This window comes from Pholcus phalangioides, unplaced genomic scaffold, assembly GCF_987345545.1.
Source record: "Pholcus phalangioides strain wild (caught in Gottingen) unplaced genomic scaffold, Ppha-v1.0 ptg000013l_1, whole genome shotgun sequence".
NCBI classification, from domain to species: Eukaryota; Metazoa; Arthropoda; class Arachnida; order Araneae; family Pholcidae; genus Pholcus; species Pholcus phalangioides.
The window spans coordinates 35,147,304-35,167,138 of NW_028301606.1; the positions used below are offsets into that span (position 1 = coordinate 35,147,304).

At 34.5% G+C, this 19,835-nt stretch overlaps 1 protein-coding gene across 4 annotated transcripts in view; it reads right to left on the reverse strand.

Moving 5' to 3' along the window:
• Nucleotides 1-19,835, reverse strand: part of LOC149078990 (cell adhesion molecule Dscam1-like) — a 134,843-nt gene that overhangs the window by 51,306 nt on the left and 63,702 nt on the right. For all 4 annotated transcript variants that reach the window (XM_089241234.1, XM_089241236.1, XM_089241235.1 and 1 more), the window contains exons 8-11: nucleotides 18,313-18,723; nucleotides 14,450-14,611; nucleotides 11,988-12,275; nucleotides 10,105-10,224 (exon numbers count right to left, since the gene is read on the reverse strand). In XM_089241234.1, coding sequence (XP_089097360.1) covers nucleotides 10,105-10,224; nucleotides 11,988-12,275; nucleotides 14,450-14,611; nucleotides 18,313-18,723 — 981 coding nt within the window. The remainder of the gene's footprint in view (nucleotides 1-10,104; nucleotides 10,225-11,987; nucleotides 12,276-14,449; nucleotides 14,612-18,312; nucleotides 18,724-19,835) is intronic.

Sequence of the window (19,835 nt, forward strand, 5' to 3'; positions counted from 1 at the left end):
TGCTAGATTTATATACTCCTAAGCCGTCGAACCCCTTATCCACGCTGCCGTAAAATTATAGATACGATGTTATGTAATATTTTTGTACCTTTGAAACTTTTTTACGACATTCGAAGTCCTATAAATGAATCATAAATACTAAAATGAACTGCATATACAAAATTTATAAAATATATGTTATACAGGGCATTCTTATTCGAACTTGGTTGATTCCAATATTAGAAATTCCCCTTTAGTTTCTTATTCAATTTCATGTGAAAATGAACAATTTATTTCGATTTCACCCCTTAATGTCTTGGATAATTCGAAGTTTGAATCAGGTATGCAATTTGCAAAATTTTTCCCATGAATTCCTGGCTAACTTTTGGTCCTCTTTTTTTTCATTCCGTGATTAACTTATCTTTTGTAAACTACATCATGAAAATATTAGAAATATTTCCGATCGACGAAATCTGAAAATTTTCTGTTGTGGCTGGAAGTGAGAAGCAGCAATGCTTCATGTTGCTTGTTTCAGTCCCACGTACGTAAAATGGAGTTTTTTCTTTCCACAGGAAGCTGTTGTTTTATTGGATCTTGGATGGATTCATAGCACCTGCCAATCACAAATGCTACTTGTTTGTGGTAATCAACTGGCCGAAGGCTCAACTTTTAAATTTGAAACTGCTTAAATTTGGAGCGCCGAACTCAGTTACTTGTCTGGTAAAATGCATTTTATTTCTAGGTGAAATCACGTCTCTAGTTATTATTGTACGTTTATTTTGAAATGTTAATGCAGCTTAGAAACATTTTTCACCATTTCCATACAAGGTTAATATCTCTAGTTTAGCTCTAAGAAAAACAAACTGTGGTGCATTTATGGATGAGAGCATAAGTGAAGTATAGAATGAAGTCACGCTAAATATTCTCATGAAAAAGACGGAAACGAATCTAACATGGCCAACAGCGTTCGCCTATTCCCACACTCGTGAAAACCACGGACATGTTAGAATGAGGCGCATTTGAAGCTCGGAAATCAAATTTTTCATTCTCTAAATCAACTTGGTGATTTTATAAAATGTTAAGAGCATACGGAAAAACAAAATAAAAATTACGAATTTAAAAATGAAATAGTTTTCGTGATTGTTAACGATTTATACAAACGCCAGTTGCAACAAGGAGGGCATTGCTATAGTAAGTGATAGTATTCATTATATTTCAGTTATTAAAAAAAATGATTTTTTAGTGAAATAAGTTATCCTAAATTGGCGAATTAAATTATTGAGATTGATACAACGCGCACATGTCTCTTGAGGAAAATAACTTTTAAGCAGATGAACAAAGAAATACCTGACGTATGGAAGCTCAAATTACACAAATCAAAACACCACACAGATGAAGTACGAAAGCCTGGATAACCAAGCGGAGATCGAGATATAGTTCGGAAAGAAAATTCACATTCCTCAGTGGGGAATCGAACCACCAATCTCTCACTGTCCGGGCGAGTGTTCTAACCATTGAACTACAGAAGACAGACATCTGCATTCCTTAGAGCATATGCATGAATGCTTATGGATAGCATCCTAGCTCAGCTAATAGCTCTTACGACGTTAGCCCCCAGATGGCAACATATAGATAGAAACGATGTCACTCTCCGCTGTTCATACGAAGTACGAAAGCCTGGATAACCAAGTGGAGGTCGAGATGTAGTTCGGAAAGAAAGAAAAACCATACAGATGTGCTTCGAGTCTATTATAGTCCTTTCTTGTCTGGAATAAATAAAAGAAGAAAATTGTGTATTTCAAGCTTTCCTAAGCTAGTAATTTGTTCCGTCTTTGAGGCTATATGCAGCTACTACTTCATTTCTTATTGGCTTTTTCTATTGACAAAACACACGTGCTTCCAAACTCCAAGGCGATGTGTATTTTATATTGATTTTCTTCCATTTATACAATGTGCTTAATTGTTTCTTTGAGGTGATGTAATGATCAGTTCTACCTCCAGACCTAGCCCGAAAGCCACACGATATATTTCTTCCGAAGACAAGACCGATTTCTTCCGATTTCAAGAGCGGAAAGGGTACATAATCCCGAGTCGTTATTCAGCAGAGGGCCAATTTGTGGTAGTCTCAATATCTTATTTTGCACACACGTCTCTTGATTTAGATGCAGATTATAGTGGAGAAAAAAAAACTGGGCACACCAGCCTCAACCACTTTATCAACATCCACGTTTAGGACACTCACATTCCACAACTTGGCAGTGCCAAGTTTGTCAGGGCCCATTGCTATGAAATATCCTGAATGGAGTGGCTCCCACTGAGCCGTGACCCCATTTTCAAGTGATACAAAGGACATCTATGAGTATACACATGTCCACATTCATAAAGGTATGCCCACAATACACTCTAACAGCGTTAAACGAATTTCAGGACATGACAGAAAATTTGTATCGCTAAATCCGATCCAATAAAATAACATCCCGAAGCTTGGAATCAAAAATTGCTAATGTTATGTGCGGAGATTCGTCATGAGCCATGTGCGTATGACAGGGTTCAACTTACTTCAAAAACAAAGTGGAACTAAGGAATCAGAAAATGAAATAATCAGTTGATATATAATGTAGTTTCAAAATAAATTTATGCATTAACTAATGATGATTAATGTCATATAGTCTAAAAAAAATTAGAAACTATGCAGTTTTATGAATAATTAAAAAAAAAACAATTTCTAGACTTGATTCCTCCCCATAAGAGTAAAATATAAAGTTCTAACCCACAATCTGTACTATTTCAAATAGAGCGAAATTTTACAGTTTTTCAATTTTTTTGGCCGGAAATGGAAATGGCCACTATCACATAATGTTACCGATGTTAAAATTATATCGAGCATATAGAAAATGACGCCTCTTTTATCTTATAAAAGATAAAATCTTGTTAAGTTATAGAAGATGAAAGGAGAAGAAATAAAAGGGATAAAAAAAATGTTTGAAGAAAGTGAAATTTAACATCAGTTTCTCGTAGATATATTCCACTTTTAGAAATCCCTTTTTTTTTCTTTTTTTTAAGAAAAAAATGTTTCTATGAAAAGATGAGGAAAGACACATATTTCTCTATCTGTGTCTTGCTCCTTCTTTTCTTTCCCTTGTTGTCTCACGAAGCATAAAGTGATTGCTGGCATGAATCCAACATCGCTTTTAAAGTCAAGTTCATAGTATTGGAATGTATCCAAATCCAACGGTCGGGGGTCATACGCATGGGGTGGTATGAATACTGGCCGTTCCAAGTCAAAAGTTTTGTTTGACTCTCATCCAGTGATTTATTATTGGACAAAACACTCTCTAATTGCGCATTTGCTATGAGTATGAGAACAGTTAAAAAAATAAAAAAAAAGACGCGATTCATGGTATGACGTGTATACATAGCAGGCTAATAACAATGTGGAGGCGAAAAAGCAATTGATTCGTTCTTTGAGAAGCTATTAAGAGCAAAGGATCGAAAAGTGTGACATAGTTTCTTCGCGAAGTCTTTCATCTTAGGCTTCTCTGGCCGTTCTGTTTTCTCAAATCGTATTAAGTGATTTATTAAATGCTTTTGTTTAAAGGCCTCGTACATGTTCCGCAGATAGATAATTCCTCTTTGTTTCTTGTCCTAGGCCACCATCTCGCATGCTTGTGACATACATACAAGATAGTGAACGAAAATATGCAAAGCGTATCTCAGTATGTGTGTGTGGGGATCTGGAACCAGTCCAATTGAATATCACCAAGGCCCTTGTTCAACGGTGCGATTCCCAAAAAACAAAAGAGAAAAAAATATCGAAAATATTTTTTATTTTATTTTCACGAAGGGAATTTCCGGTACTTCCTTTTCTTTCCTGGTAGTTAAAATATGATATACTAATTCAGTATTCATAATGCACAATGACCACGTTGGCAACATTTCAAGAATTTCTCTCTGGAATATTATGATAATGTACTAAAGAATGAATAAAAAAAACATACATCTAGTAGGAATGGGTTTTGAATAGCATTCACTAAAAATTCCGTTATGAATGATTTATATCTGTAAATAATGACACTGTAATCACTTCCTCAAGTGATTCGTATGGCAGTTGATAGTGCGAGAGACTTATTTTGTTAATTGATCTGCCAGTTTATATCAATTATGCATATAAGTGCAGGGAATTTCAATTTTACAACTTCAATAACTACAAATTTTAAAACCCGATTAAATATATTATGTGTCTAATGTTTCTGCTTTATCAGGACGTTTTTCCCAACCGTTTTATGCATATTGAACTTCCTCCCAATTTCCAACTTTATCGATATATATATACATACATATAATGTACTAAAAAATGAGTTGTTGTTGTTGTCATGTGTAGGCCTAGTGTTGCCTTGAAGTAGCGATAAATTTAGAGGGGTGATATCAGGCATCAAGAAGAACAAAAATTGTCATGGAACATTTTATCGCAAACCTCGTGTAGTCGGCGAAAATCGCAAAAATACTTATGAAGGGTGTGACGTCGAACAGGAAAAAAAATCCAATAATTAGTGGGAAAAAAACCACATTTATATATTTGACATCATGATTACAATACAGCTTGTGGCGTACAAAATAAAGTACAATAATAAGTACAAAATACTTCCTGAAAAGTAAAATAAATAAATGCAAATTCATTTACTCGACAGCATGATTACAATACAGCCTGTGCAGCACAGCTAAATGTCAGAAAGTATGCGAAGAAAAAAAAAATGACAAGAGTTTTTGACACCCCAGGCTGTGTTGTAATAATGCTGTCAAATAAATGATTCTCTACTTAATATCGAACTTTTTGCCTCATTCGACGACACGCCCTTCATAATTATTCTTGCGATTTTCACCAACTAAATGTGGTTTGTGATACCATGTTCTGTGACAATTTTTTTTTCTTCTTGGTGCCTAATATCACCCCCTCCCCCCCAGAATTTGTCGCATCTTCGAGGCAACACCTTGTGTATGTATGTATATAGTGCACCACATTTTTTGTACATTTCTTGAATGAGCTAAAAGTACGTGTGAAGTTACTCTATATCACACTAGATGACATTTTGAATGCGCCGTAATAATGCACTATCATACTGAATATCGATTTAAAGCTAAATATTCTATATTGAACTATTTTGAGGAGTATTAATTTTTCTGTAGCAATTATTAGATGATTCAACACCAAATAACGTAATGCGGGAAAAATCACAAATACTACAAGCAAATTGCATAGTTGAATTTCACTCACTAAAAATAATGGAAATTGTTCCAAAATCCGTTCCAAACTACGACACAATTGTAATACAGTATATAATATTTGCACTCCTCAATTGTATCCGGTTCTTTTACACTTTCTATAAATTTTCCGTTGAGCAACCTGTGGAGAAGTATCAGAATAGTCTTGGCGGGGATGCCAAGCAAGAACCCATACAGAGCTCCAAGGTGGCTCAAAAGGGCAACACACTCCTAACCCCTATAGATAAGATTATCTATAAGGGTTAGAAGCGTGTTGTCCTTTTGAGCCCCTTGGTGAGCGAGATAACAATAAAAAAAGGTTTTTTGTGAATGGACGGCGGCTCTTCAGTTCTACCATTTTGCTAGCGTAGCAGTGCAAAGGAAGCCATTATATTATACCGGTAAATGCCTCTCTCTCTCTCTCTCTCTCTCAGACACACACACACACAAACACAGTTATCATTCAATTATTTTTTCTACTGTGTACGGGTGTTACTAATCAATACCTCCGCCAAATACTACCTACAGGGCCGAACTAAGACCATCATGGGCCCTCCCGAGCCAAATGATTTTTTGACACGCGAATTATCGAAAAATTCAACTACTTTTTATTTTTCTGGAACCCCTCTTCTCTTGAGTCCCCCGGGTAGTGCCCGGGTTGACTCATGCGTTGACATGGCACTGACTATCTATGAAACTCAAGAATAATATTTAAAAATCAGAAGTCAAAAGCTGGCTTTGTACAGAATGAGCAGGACGCTAAGAAGATGGCTGATACGGTTGAAAATTTTCTCCAGGCGCTTCCTAAAAAGCAGTTCAACAATTGCCGTCGGTTTTATCTCTTTTTAAATCTACCCGAGCTAATTAGAGTGTCGCTCTAAAAGCTTTTTTCATACATTTCACGCTCGTAAGTCGAATGTTTGCTCGTGAGCCAAAGCAGTATGCGAATATGTTTTGATCGTGACTCAGAACGAAGCCCAGAGACTCTTTTCTCGAGGTATGACTGTATTATCGAAATATAATTCTCCTTATATATTTCTCCCTTTCTATATGTCCCTAAACGAATTTATTAGTGCCTTTTCAGATGCAACAACATATAATATAAATGTTGCATCCATCTTCAGATTTCTTTCTCGATTGGTATGAGTTCCGAAATTACAGCGCTTCTTTTCAAAGCAAATTTAATCAAAATGATTGTATTTCGCTCTTAAGAATATTCATTTCTAAAAATTGTTTTTAACTAACGTGGGCTCTTTTCTGTTAGATGTTATTGAAGGATTTATTAACAGAAATTAAAGTATATCACCTAGAACAATTTCTCGTTGAATAACAAAGCACGGTTCTCTTAAAAAAGTACTTGGGTATTCAGACGAATGAATTTTTATCATAAAAATATTAATTTTATTGTTAAGCTAATTCAATTTAAATGCACTTATAGGAAGCCATTGCATCTTCTTTTTCGCACGCGTTAATTCTTATGTTCATGAATTAATTAAATACCACGCAGTTGTGCATTTCATTATGCTGATTGGTAGAATTTTTTCCTCTGAAAAATTCAACGCACACAAATGTGCAGATGCTTTGGTTTTCAAATTAGCTTACTTTATTTCATTTACGGATATAAGATATCACCATTTAAAATAGATACGGTATAAAGATTCTGTACGAATAGTATTATTTCCGAAGAAATATTCATAGTTTACAGTATTTAGAAAGAAAAAAATTATAGCTTAAACTTGCCTTCCTTTTATTGAAATTATATATTTCAGCAGTAAAATAAATAGAATAAATTTTGCAGTTAAAGCCAGTGGTTTAATTTCGGTAATTTGAGAAACAAAACTTTATTCCAATATGCAAATAGTCCTGCACATATATTCACCGGGGACCGTGAAAGCAATTAATTTTAACGTGGTATTTAGCGTGATTTTTTATCGAGTGGATATTTATATTACTCTCTTTCATTTGACTTCAGGTAGTTAATAATTATTTAATGTCATTTCGATACAGTTTTTCCAATGCCATAAAATAAAAAAATCCCATCGTGCGCTTTTCAATTTATTGTATTAAATCGTCTACCCGAATTTCTTACTGGTTATTGTATATCGACATTCCAATTATACACAGTATTACATCCTCAACATCTTATCAGCTAAAAATACGACAGAAAAGAGAATAATCGAGAATTCCTTTTTCTACCGTATATACTAGCGTAAGCAAAATTATACCAAACTTTTCGATCGAATTTCTTCCATTTGTTAAAGAAAAAGCTTAAATAATCTTCTGGATTTTTTCTATGAGTGTGTGTGATTTTTTTAAACCAAAATGCAGGATGCTTTTGCAAATGACGGAAGCGGTTTCGAGATTTTATTTAAGACATATTATGTGACGTGCGATCGCAGAATTTTACAATTACGTAAACTCATGCCATGTCTTTCAACTAACTGAGTTGATTCGCAGGAATGTGGAGCTCATTGTAGCAGTTGGCGATCATCATACCCAACATTACCTGTCCATTTTCGTAATCAGATTTGCAAGATATCACAAACATCACAATGGAAATGGCACAGAACACCATCTCCTTGAAAGATCACATATTGCTGGTCTTCAACTGCGGCATGAGCGGATATTCCGACGGACACACATGCAGGGCCGTCTTAACAACATCAAGAGCCTCCGGGCCAAGTGATTTTTCTGAGGCCCTAACAAGCAAATTCTCGCAAAATTCTACTAATTTTTCTGAGGCCCCTCTTCTCTTGAGGCCCCGGGCCGTGCCCGGCTGAGCCCATGCGTTAAGACGGCACTGCACACATGTCATCGGAAGTAGCTGTCTGTTCACAGTAGACAAAACGACTTTTGCTTTCTTACTGTTTTATACCATCTTGCTATCTAAAGACTGTCACGTCTGTTTTTGTGCGCTCGAGTAAAATACCGAATAAAACTTTGAGACAACTTCTTTTATTATCAAATTTAATCACCATTTTTTCCCCTATATATGAAGGCTATTGCAGAAGCAGGTCCACGCGTACATGGATCTCAGTAAATACTACAGACTGATTACGACGTTAAGTACGTAATGTACGTAAGTACGGACATGTTTGCCTACGGGGGGGGGGGAAGGGACGGGACATTTTCTAGCCTCCTACATAGTCTACATAGCCTGATATAACACGTGCATGGAGAAAAATAGTTTTGGTTGAACCCTTGCTTCAGAATGTGCAAAAGAATTGATGACATTATATGAAAGTCCCGATAATAATGTACTAGATATTTCCCATGTTATGATATTGGTTCGTTCCGTTATTTGGAAAGAGATAGCAATATCCGAATGATAATTTAATGATGCTACCCGGGGTTTTAATAAGAGGCATGTCGACTGTACTTGGATACTTTTTGTAAGCGAAAGTATTTTTATAACGTATTTTTTAAAAGTATTTTCACGAGTTATTTAAACTCAAACGGACTTACGTTTTCATCCTATATAAGTAAATAACTGATACGAACATGCACAATAAGTCAGAAAGTTTATGTGAGGTTATAATAAGGGAGTAGAATAAGTTTTAGAATTGATAAACTTTTCTCAAAAAGAATCATGAAGAAATTAGACGTGCATATTTGAGACTTAATCAAGAATAATAAGAGTCAAGAAATTATAGGTGATAAAGATAGTAAATTATAATTATATTTCAAATTATCATGCATGTGTAAGAATCAAACTAATGTATTTTAATAGTAAAGATATCTCGTACTGACACATATTTCATATCATTTAACTTTTGAATTTATTATACACACATATACAACACAACATAAGTGCAGTAGTACAAACAAAAAAAAAAAACAAAATACACATAAAACACAAACACAATATACAAGAACATATTACCATTATATAATAGCTCAAGGGATCCGTGCAGAGCATACTGTGTAAGTTATTCAATTGTGTAAGTTGAAAATTTGATAGTATTTTCCTTGGAAAAAAGTAATTCATGGACGTAAAGCAGATAAAAATAGAATGAAAATGATACGTATATTGATCTATTAGGAAAAGAAAATTCTCAGTAATTATTATAAAATTGACGGTGAATATTTTTTGAAGTTTTTTTTTAATGCGTTGTTCTTGTAGTTTTAAAACACGTTTTATAATATACGATAGTTACAACAAAGTGCCCGAAACCGATATAGTGGACCCTGGGGGGTGCATTTTGAAATTAAAGTAAAATATAGAAGAATATCGGCAAAGAAAGAGTTCTTCTGTGATAGTTGGACACTCGCAAAATGTTTATTGGGTAAAATGAAAAAATTAGTTTTATACGAAACTGAATAAAGAAAAATATCGATTAGTAAAATCCCTAATCTTTTTCATTCTACCGAAAATATAATTTTGTAACAAGTAAATTAAAATCCATTGAGATATTCGTGTGCAATTGAAATCCTCCATTTTCATCACCTTTACGAGGATCATACCTTTCTAATTGAACATTATTTTAATTGGAAGCGATATAAAAATATTTTTTCTTATCCCCCCCCCCCACTTAATAATTTTTTGAAATATTCAACCAACACAGAAAAAAAATCTTTATTTTTGCGGAAAACACATTTGATATCTATTTATATTTTGATATCTATCTATTTTGATATCTATTTGATATAATTTCTAAACTTAACCGTAGATTACGATTCAATTCCGGCAGTTTTGATGAAACATTCCTGAATTCAACTTGACCGCTGGTAAAGGACGAATCTATAAATGCTCGAGAGTCGAATGTATTGAAATTAATATGATTGAAAATTAAATTTGGCTACAAAAAAAATAAAACTTGGAATGTGCTCTAGCACTCAGACAATAAATTGCTTTGAATTCCTTACCTCTTGCTTTACGCCATACAATGCTTGGTGAAGGATAACCCTCAGCTGAGCAGTTCAAAGATACCCCATTTCCTAGAACTACTGATGTGTTTATGGGTTCCGAAGTCCAGGACGGTGGCACTGAATTTGAATAAAAACAATGATATATTCACAATCATCGCTAGAAATAAAAATGTGAAAATTCTGAAAATGAACGGGTGTTCAAAGTTATATAATTTTCAAGCCTTCTTTGTCTGTGAATCTTCTATTTTGACTGCCGTTTTTGATAAAAAAAGGATTAAGATGGTCCAAATGCTTTTTGATTCAAGTATTCCTATTTCCATACTGATATTGTTATCAACATATTTCTCTGCACTTTCATTATCGTGTTATTTCTATAATTAATAAATAAGTTCAAGCTATTCGATCGAAGAGCATTAAATTTCTGAATTATTATTTTGATATATTTATTCATTTGAAGTATCACAACTGAAAATCATTTATAGTAATGGCTTTTTTATTTCAACATATCTGAGCTCTTTGTAAGCTTGAAATCACTATATCGTAAAAGTTCACACAATTTCTTCATAGTATGTTTTTACTAACTTTACTTACCATATAAATTGTGTTTTTGAACATCTTATTTAAGACTTACTTCTCTTGTTTTGAAGGTAATTACGATTCAGGTAAATGATTTGAAGATGAGTAATATAAACTAGTCACTTGGATATAAATTTTAAAAGAATCAATGGTTGCAAACGTTACCATACAAAAAAAATCATTAACTCATCGCATGCTTTTAACAGTCAAAAATTCTCAAAAACTAATCCTGTTGTACAAATATCAATAAAAATATTATTTAAACATCTAGTTATTTTAAACTTGGCATACATATGATGAAAATTGTTTGTTCGGATTCGAAGTTTCCCCCCAACACTAATGGTTGGCATCATCAGGAGACGTGATAAAACTGGATCAAAACCTTATCAACTATTGACATACATATTTTCTATTCTTTATAATATGCTATGCTGGCCCGATATTGTACATATCTATATAATTTATTATTCCCCAAATTTTTAATCATAGAGAAAAAAAAGTAATGTCACGTCCATAGCATAGCATGGATATGAAAAAAAATTGATTCAAAATTTAAAACAAAATGTTCTGTTCATCTAATGTGGTGAAAGATTGAAACTTTTTAATGACTCAGTATTGTTTAAATTAAAAATTAGAAAAGCAGTATTTTCTTCATTAATCAAGTATTTATGAATGGATCTCATTTATCCTCTTCGCTCCGGAGGTTTTAACGGTTTTGAATGGTTTTAAATCATTTTTAGTGATTCTTTTTTCAAGTTAAGACATGAGGTACACAGATGTGAAACCAACTCCAACGGGGTACCAGTAAAGATACAGACTAGAATTGATTAATTAATTTTTTAATGAAATTTTGTTTCTAAGAGGCATTTTGAGGTACAATAAACACAAATTAATCAAATAAAAAATGTTTAATAGCCAGTTTTGGTTCATAGGGTTAAGAGTATATAAATGTATTACGCAATTGTAAGTAAATTAGTGGTTAAAGAAGATGTGCAATGAAATTTTTATTAAAGTGTAGGTTTTGAGGCTTTTTTTATCATGTTAAAAGGTACGACCCCACTTCATATATATGAGAGTTATTGATATCTTAAATTTTTCTTGCTTATTCAAAGTCAAAGAAATATATTTCTCGTATTTTTATGTTCCCGAATATTATACAAACGAACATAACCATGGAACCATACCAGCATGACCAAAGATGTGGTCTTTTCATCATTTTGACGTATAATTTATCATAGAGCTACACAAATAATGATTTTTCTTTCCATGTGTATATATATGTATGTGTAAGTCTGGGATATTACCATTTACAATAAAATTCGTAGTCATGTTTGTGGAAGCCGCAGCATTCGTGGCCACGCAAGTGTATTTTCCCCGATCGCTGGCTTTAACTTTCCGAAACAGTAATATGGAGGAATCTTCAAGACGCTGGATCGTAACCTGCCCTGTCCCCAAGAAAGGGAAGCCATTTTTCAACCAACGCAAAGAGACTGGCGGATCGCCAATGGGCACGCTGCACAATATCTTGGTTCTCGCGCCGTCGCTCGCCGTCAGTGTGTCAGGAAATAACTGAGCGTCAATCACTGGAGCCACTGCGAGAGAAAACATCACAAATAATGAGAAAAAAACTTACTGTACATACATATGTTCTTATAAAACATCCTAAAGAATCGTGTGTAAATGCTGCCGGGAAAAACACTGAGCTCGTGTCAAACAAAGTTTTCCTATTGCCGATGACATTTAACCGAAAATTAGAATTTGAAATTGATGATATAAGATTTAATAAAAAGTTCCTCCTTCAGTGCCTATGCAAAAGTACTCGCATAACACGTGAAAAAGAAAAGTAATTAAAATAGTTTACTACAAATTCCACCATTGTGTGGTGGTCGGATCATGCCGAATTTGCACAAAAATGGCGTTGTGCAGCTATTTATGCTCATTATCTTTAAAATGACTACACACAGGCCGCAGCTGGCGTGGGGGATGGATTCTGATTCCTGATGGAAATTTTAGAAGATTACTGGATTTTATGAAATAATACTAGTTGTCACCCTCCGAAATAAATTAATGAATACAAAACTTTGAAAGTGGTTTGGAAAAAATTCACTAAACTTTTATTGCAGAGGTATTAAATCGCGAACCGTAATAAGTTTTAGAAACGTGGTTAAACGTTTTCTCGTAGTTTACACTGAAAGTCATTCCCCCAGAATTTAGAGATACTACTGTTTTACAGAAGCCTATCACCTCTCGTAAACATTCCTCTGGGGAATTTCTAACGAATTGGTTACATGCAAGAGCACGTGTTGAGTGTGCTCACTGTACGTAATACTCTATACGTAATTCTCGTCCATATTTTGAAGTTGAAATGACAGATGTCTGAATTTGCATGTTATGTATCATGTATCTTGTTAAGGATCTGCTTGGTCTATGTGGATAATTTTACAAAAAGTAGACTAGGTCGCATGCACGCCGCACGATGTTGGAAAACAAAAACAAAAACCACTTTAGCTGACCATTGCTGTTGTCTTCACGATGAGAAACCAGCAAGACGATCACATAGCGTCTTAAAATGAGGTTCACCTTCAATATCCACAATCTATTGCTAACCCCTCCCCGCTTTGTCAGTGACATGATTGTGAAAATCTTCCCTTTTTTGGTTTATCAGCTGGTTCCCAGAAATGCGAATGTGTGTTTTCTAATGAAACACATTTGCCAAGCGCTACTTTAGGAAAATTAAACACGAATTCAAAGGGTACATTAAAAATTGACGGGTCGTTTTCCAATTTTTTGAGAAAATTTCCACATTCATGTTCCTGACAAAAGGGAAGAAAACGATATGCGCTCCAGGGGGAGACATTGTTAGAGGTATCCGGAATGTCCGAGAGTGGCGCAGTGGTAAGATTATTGTTTAAAGCCGCGAAGCCGTCCTCCAGGACCGTGTGTTCATTCCCGAAAACGGCAAAGTAAACTTCTTTCCGCATAGGACTTGAGGTGACCACTGATAAATATGCTCTTGCCAAAAGAGCCCTCCTTCCAAGATCAGGACAGATGTTTTCACGTGATTTTCTCTTGAGAGAAAAATTTCAGACCCAACTCAACTGGAACTAAGTTGCTGCATGGTAATACGACTAGAGTTGGTAGCGGTGGAAAAGGATATGTGGAATATAGCAGGTGGTTGTTGAAATTGTTTTAATTCCGTGTTCTTCTAGACAATGGCGAAATCTATTGGGGAAAATTTTTGTATGTGACTTAAAAATTATATAACTCTTTATAATTTTCTGACGGCCCAATGGAAATGCATCTGACTGTGCGCATTGCATAAAAAATTGCTAATATCCTTATCACTACTCTTCCAAGTTTAGGAGTTCCTTTCCGAATGCCCTGTGTTTTAGATATAGGTGTTACTTTCTCAGCCCAAATCAAATAAAAGGAGGACGTCTCTCTAGATATTAAGGCTAAGACGAACTTTTGAAAGAAAAGCTTGTCTCATCAATATCCGGAGAGTGTTTTGATAGCGAGTTTGGTTTGTATTTAATTTGATGTAGAATGAGTGGTATCTTTTCAGATACTCCCATATTCACAGGTAATTCCTCAGTGCCTTCGAAACACTATGATCCTATATTGTAATCGACTACCTTGATGGTACATTCGATATCATAAATTTTGGTAAACGCTCTTTCAGACAAACTCTGTAACTATATGCACAAAATCTCATTAAACAACATGGATTTTCGATAGTTCTTGATAATTCATTAAAATGCCTTACCAACGACTGAAACATTAGTCGATCCGGATGCAACGTGTCCATCAGGGCTCCTTGCGATGCACGTGTATTCTCCTTCATCCGCAGCTCTCTGAACATTTTGGATCGTTAAAATTCCGGGCGTGCTCGTTTTCTGCCTGTGATCTAAAGGTAGATTGATTCCCCCTGAGTAATATGAATGAAAATGAGAAGTTATATATATTGCGCACTCTTATCAATTATATTATCTTTCTTTCTACATCAGAAGGTTCTGTCTAACCCTATCAGACAATGGTCCGTCCCACACATATGAGATGGTTGCTTTTTTCACTTCAGATTTTTTTTTTACATCGGAGACCTAAGCCCTGACTTGAAGGCTCATGCAAGTTTTGAGTCGGTTCATATATGGTGAATATGAACTTTATATTTATGAACTTTTTTTTTTTGGGGGGGGGGGGCTTTCATCAGAGGGCAGCACTTAAACTTTCTGGGGTTTTTAAAGGCTCCTAGAAGAAAGGGTCTGTAGGGAAAGTATAAATTATTACGTAAAATTTATCAGTAATATTCTGGAAAAAAAATTCTGTCAGGATGAATATACCCTGCACCATCTTGGCTTAGAAAATTTGAACGAAGTTATTTATTTGTTCACCAAACAAAAAAATTGGAAAGATTTAAAAAATAAAGATTTGCGGACATTTATGTTTTAAATGCATTTTTTGGACATCAAAGATGCAAAAACATTTGGAAAATTGTGAAATATAAATGCACGGGTCTTAAAGGGATAATGCAGAGCTTTTCAACCTTTGAGAAATTTTTTCTCTACCAAGTTGAAACTTTTCATGAAGCCCGTCGGCCACCAAGTCTTTCACGTTGTCAAACAACGTTCCCCCAAATTATTGAACACTTTATTCACTCTAAAATTATTAATGTCATCAAATTTGAATTTTTATCTCTTTTTAATAACTTCTTCCACCGAATCCAATTTTTTAAATTCATTATTTTTTTCATTAATTCTTAAATTTTCCCTAATAACACCGATATTATTTTCTCATTGATTTCACATTTTCATTAATTATGAAATTATTTCTGTCACCAATTCTTAACTTTTTTCATGAATTATTATTGTTAATAAACCTGAAACTAATCTAAATAATTCTGAAATTATTTCTATCAGTGATTCTGCAAATATAGTTTTTCAGTAATTCTGCAAATATAGTTTTTCAGTAATTCTGCAAATATAGTTTTTCAGTAATTCTGCAAATATAGTTTTTCAGTAATTCTGCAAATATAGTTTTTCAGTAATTCTGCAATTAATCCTTTCAGAAATTCTGTGGGACTAATTGCAGATATAATAGATATAATGATACACATACATGTATGGATTATCATGTATAGTATAGTACATCATATTGTACGATATATCATATTTACCAACGACGCGAAGCGTGGGTATCATGCATAATTCACGGTAAAACTAATAATTTTTAGTACTCATTATATTTACCAACGACACTTGAATACTATGCAGAAAAAGGTAAAAGTGAAAGGCGCTGGTAAAACTGATAAATTTAGGGAAACTTATCAAACTTACTGAAATGCTTGGCGATTATACACATACACACTTTTATGATATTATGCATAATAACCGCATTTATAACCTTCTCTGTAACCTAGGTATTTAAAGTATTTACCCATTGTTTTCTGGGAATCGAACGTATCAAACAATAGAAAATATATTTTCTTTAATATGTCCCTATATTTTTTTTTCTATAACTATTTTTTTCATTAATCATAAATTTGTATTCATTGAAATGATTTTTTTCAATAATTTTGAATTTATTTCTTTCATCAATGTGTTTTCTAGAATTTCTGTAAGTTTTGAAATTGTGTACAATACTTTCTGGATGCCGAATTTTTTTCTCTTGAAATGTTTGAAATCATAGATATCAGAAAATATTATGGCTTTGGGTCCCCCGAATTCGTTACGACGTCACTTTTAACGTATCAAATGCACAGCGTTGCTATTGTATCTTGAAAGTGTCTCGAAGTTCTAAATAGAGCAATACAGATTTCAGTGGCCAGAGCGATTTAGCGAATTTTTGTTTCGGTATTTTACATACACAATTCCCGTCTTTCTATGTAAAGCAACTATTTCCTGAAAATGGTGGGCGAACCATGGCATTCAGCTCCGAAGGCCACGGGTTGAAGATCCTCCCGGTCTAATGCATTTCGAAATAAATACGTCAGTCGAGATTTTCACTAATATTTTCGGGAAATTCTGAAGCTCATGTGGATACAGACTAAACTAATTCAGAATGTTTTCTTGATTTGGGCTGATTAATTTGTTTTGTTGATGTGTCAGTCAAATTATTTATCTTGTTTTAATTTTCATGGCAGATGCCTTTTGTTCGAGACGCCATATTGTCTCAATCGTCTTGGACGCAAAATGAATAGGAAGCTTTTGGAGTTGAATTCGTTCGTGATTCCAATTCCTCCGAATCGAATAATACGAGGGATGGGATGCTGAAGTCTTTATACGCGGCTGCTGTAATCTCAAGACAATAGAGCTTCGGTTCCAGAGATATTTACTTCGGCGGATAGGGAGAGATATCCAAGTCGATAATTCCTCGCCATTTTCAATCTTCTGTTTCAGAGAAAGGATAATGATGAGATGCAAATGCGGCAAAACTTGAAGAACTTTTGTTCGTGTATTTTCGAGGACGCTATTGAAATGTCCAATAATACGACTACATAAGCTCGGGTTTAACCAATTCCAACTGCTTACAGTCTTTAAATCTGTAGGGCTGAAGACACGCGCCTCTAACAGATTATTTGTAAGATTAATTCTCGAATTGTTTTTCCTCCCTTTGATGGTTGACCTTGATCATCGTTGTATCCACCGGTTTGGGTCACGGCGTGCAGGCGAACTTGGTTAATTCGAATTTTCGGATAATTCTATTAATTTCAGTAATTCCCCTTGAGTTTCCTATATAATTAAATATTGAAATTTCCTACTTAATTTGATTTATTTCCTAATTATTTGGATGATTCGGAGTTTTATCTAGATGTGTCATTTGCAAAATTTATATTTTCTCTGAATTCCTGACCAACTTTTTGTCATCCTTTTCTTTTTTGCAAGGTTTACTGATTCTTTCCAGAGAAAATATAACACATTGGCGCATTAAAAAAGTTCCACAACCGACAGAACCTGAATCTACGTAGGAAGCAATGGTTTCATTGCTTGTTCCACACACTTGCTTTTGTCTTTCCGTTGGCAGTTATTTTTACCGAATTTTAGATGAAGGTCATTACCGTAAATTACCTGCCAATGAACAATGCAATGATGCAACACTATTTAGGAAATACGAAAGTTTATATGGGTATTTGATTATCCAATGCCCATACTCCACAAACGGAATGTTTAAAAGCTAGAGTGCTGGATTACTATTTTTTGTCTGATAAAATGTGTTGGAAATTCAAGTCATTATAGCATTATATTTCGTTTATTTTGGGATTCTAATGTAATAGCCTAGTAGCATTTTAACCATGTCGAGATGAGGCTCACAGACTTTTTCCACCTCTGAAAAAAAGGATGCGGACATCGGTGAAGAAGTAGAAGATAATGTCACATATTGAATCCTCTCATGAAGATGACGAAAACGTATCTAAGACATCAACAGAGGTCCCTATGCAAAACTTGAAGAGGCTACGGACTTGTTAGAAAAATCAAAGCTGTTGAAGTTCAAAACTTGCAATTGGTAAACATTAATTGGTATTCATGTATGTATATGATCATTAAGTAATGATATAAATAGGTGACAGAGAAACACAGAAGTTATTCGGATAAACAATCATTTTTTATCATTTTAAATAAGATAATACTTGACCTTTTTTCCACGTTATACTCTGGATTGGAAATCCACCAAACGGACACTTCAGGGTGAGGTCCCGACCAGACACAGCCGACGTGTTTATGAATGACCTGACGAACAAAGGGCCATAAACGTTGAGTCTAGCTGAATGCCATACGCTGCCAACGTCATTCTGAACGTGGCACCTGTACTCGCCGCTGTCTTCGGTTCGAGCCTCGCTTATGTTCAGGTAACTAGAGACGTGCCCCTGGGAAGATACTGCATCACCGAAGCGTATTCGTGGAACGCGGTAGCTGATTGGTTCACCGTCCAGGGACCACGTTACCACGGGGATAGAATTCCCTGAAGACACGCATTTCAGAGACACTGGTTCACCTGGATATACGACTGTATCAGGAAAAGCAGAAAGCAAGTACGGTGGTACATCTGAGGGATATAAATTAGGCATCATTGTGTATAGAATTAATCGTATCACACATGTTTTTCACATTTTTGAACTATACATTCAACTTTCTTTATAATGACCATGGGTTATTATGACCGTCCCATCATAACGACCAGTACAATAAGTCCCAATTTTTTTTTTCTATTCATCCAATATGATGTTTTCATCCACAATATGAACTTACAAAGATTATTAATTTCAATACAACGTTCTAATTCAGCTCTTCCCCACCTCCTTTTTTTCATCAAAGAAATTAACAAAATTAACTTGTTTTTGGTTTACAGAAATTTCATTTGACCTTGACTTCTCCAATTTGCTATTGGAGAATTCGGGCACATACGTGCGTGAATGCAATTCATTTTAAATTGATTTCAACATTTTTTTTTTCAATTAAAGTGAAAATACGTTTATAATAACAGTTCAGAATCACGAGGAAAATTGTCATTTTAACGGACTTCTCGTTATAAGCGGATATCTCATTTTTGCTCTGTTAGATTATAAAATTGTAGAAAATCGCTGCTTTACCTTCTGATATTACCGAATCAACATAACCCTAGCCATGGAATTCATCTTTGGTACCACGGTTGTTGATTTTTAAGACATCTAGTATTTAATATTAACAAAGCGATTCAGACGACCGACAGAACAATTAAAATTGTATGTTATTATATCGTTACTCCCTGCCATGGACCGTTAACATTCTAACCTCTCGATGAGTATCAAAAAATCATCCTGCCGTTCTGAATCGGCAATAAATTGTAGGTCCCGTTCTAATTAGCCCTCGTGTGCAGAAAATGACCATGGTGCGACAAAAATGAAAACGAAATCCTTTAACATTGCTCCGTTTATCGGAATTTTTTTCTTCTTTTTTTGCACGATTTTTTCTGTTATTCGGAAACGTGGCTTAGAGCTGCAAGTTCTTTGGTACCGTGATCTCTTAGTTAGTGAAAAAGACAAAGTTGGAAATAAAATAATCAAATACCCCATGTGTTCAGTGTGGAAGACCAAAAACAGTAAGGGAAAGGGATACAAAAGTTTGGTACCTATTCTTTGTTATCTTAATGAAGGTGCCTCAATGAAATTACCTTTATCT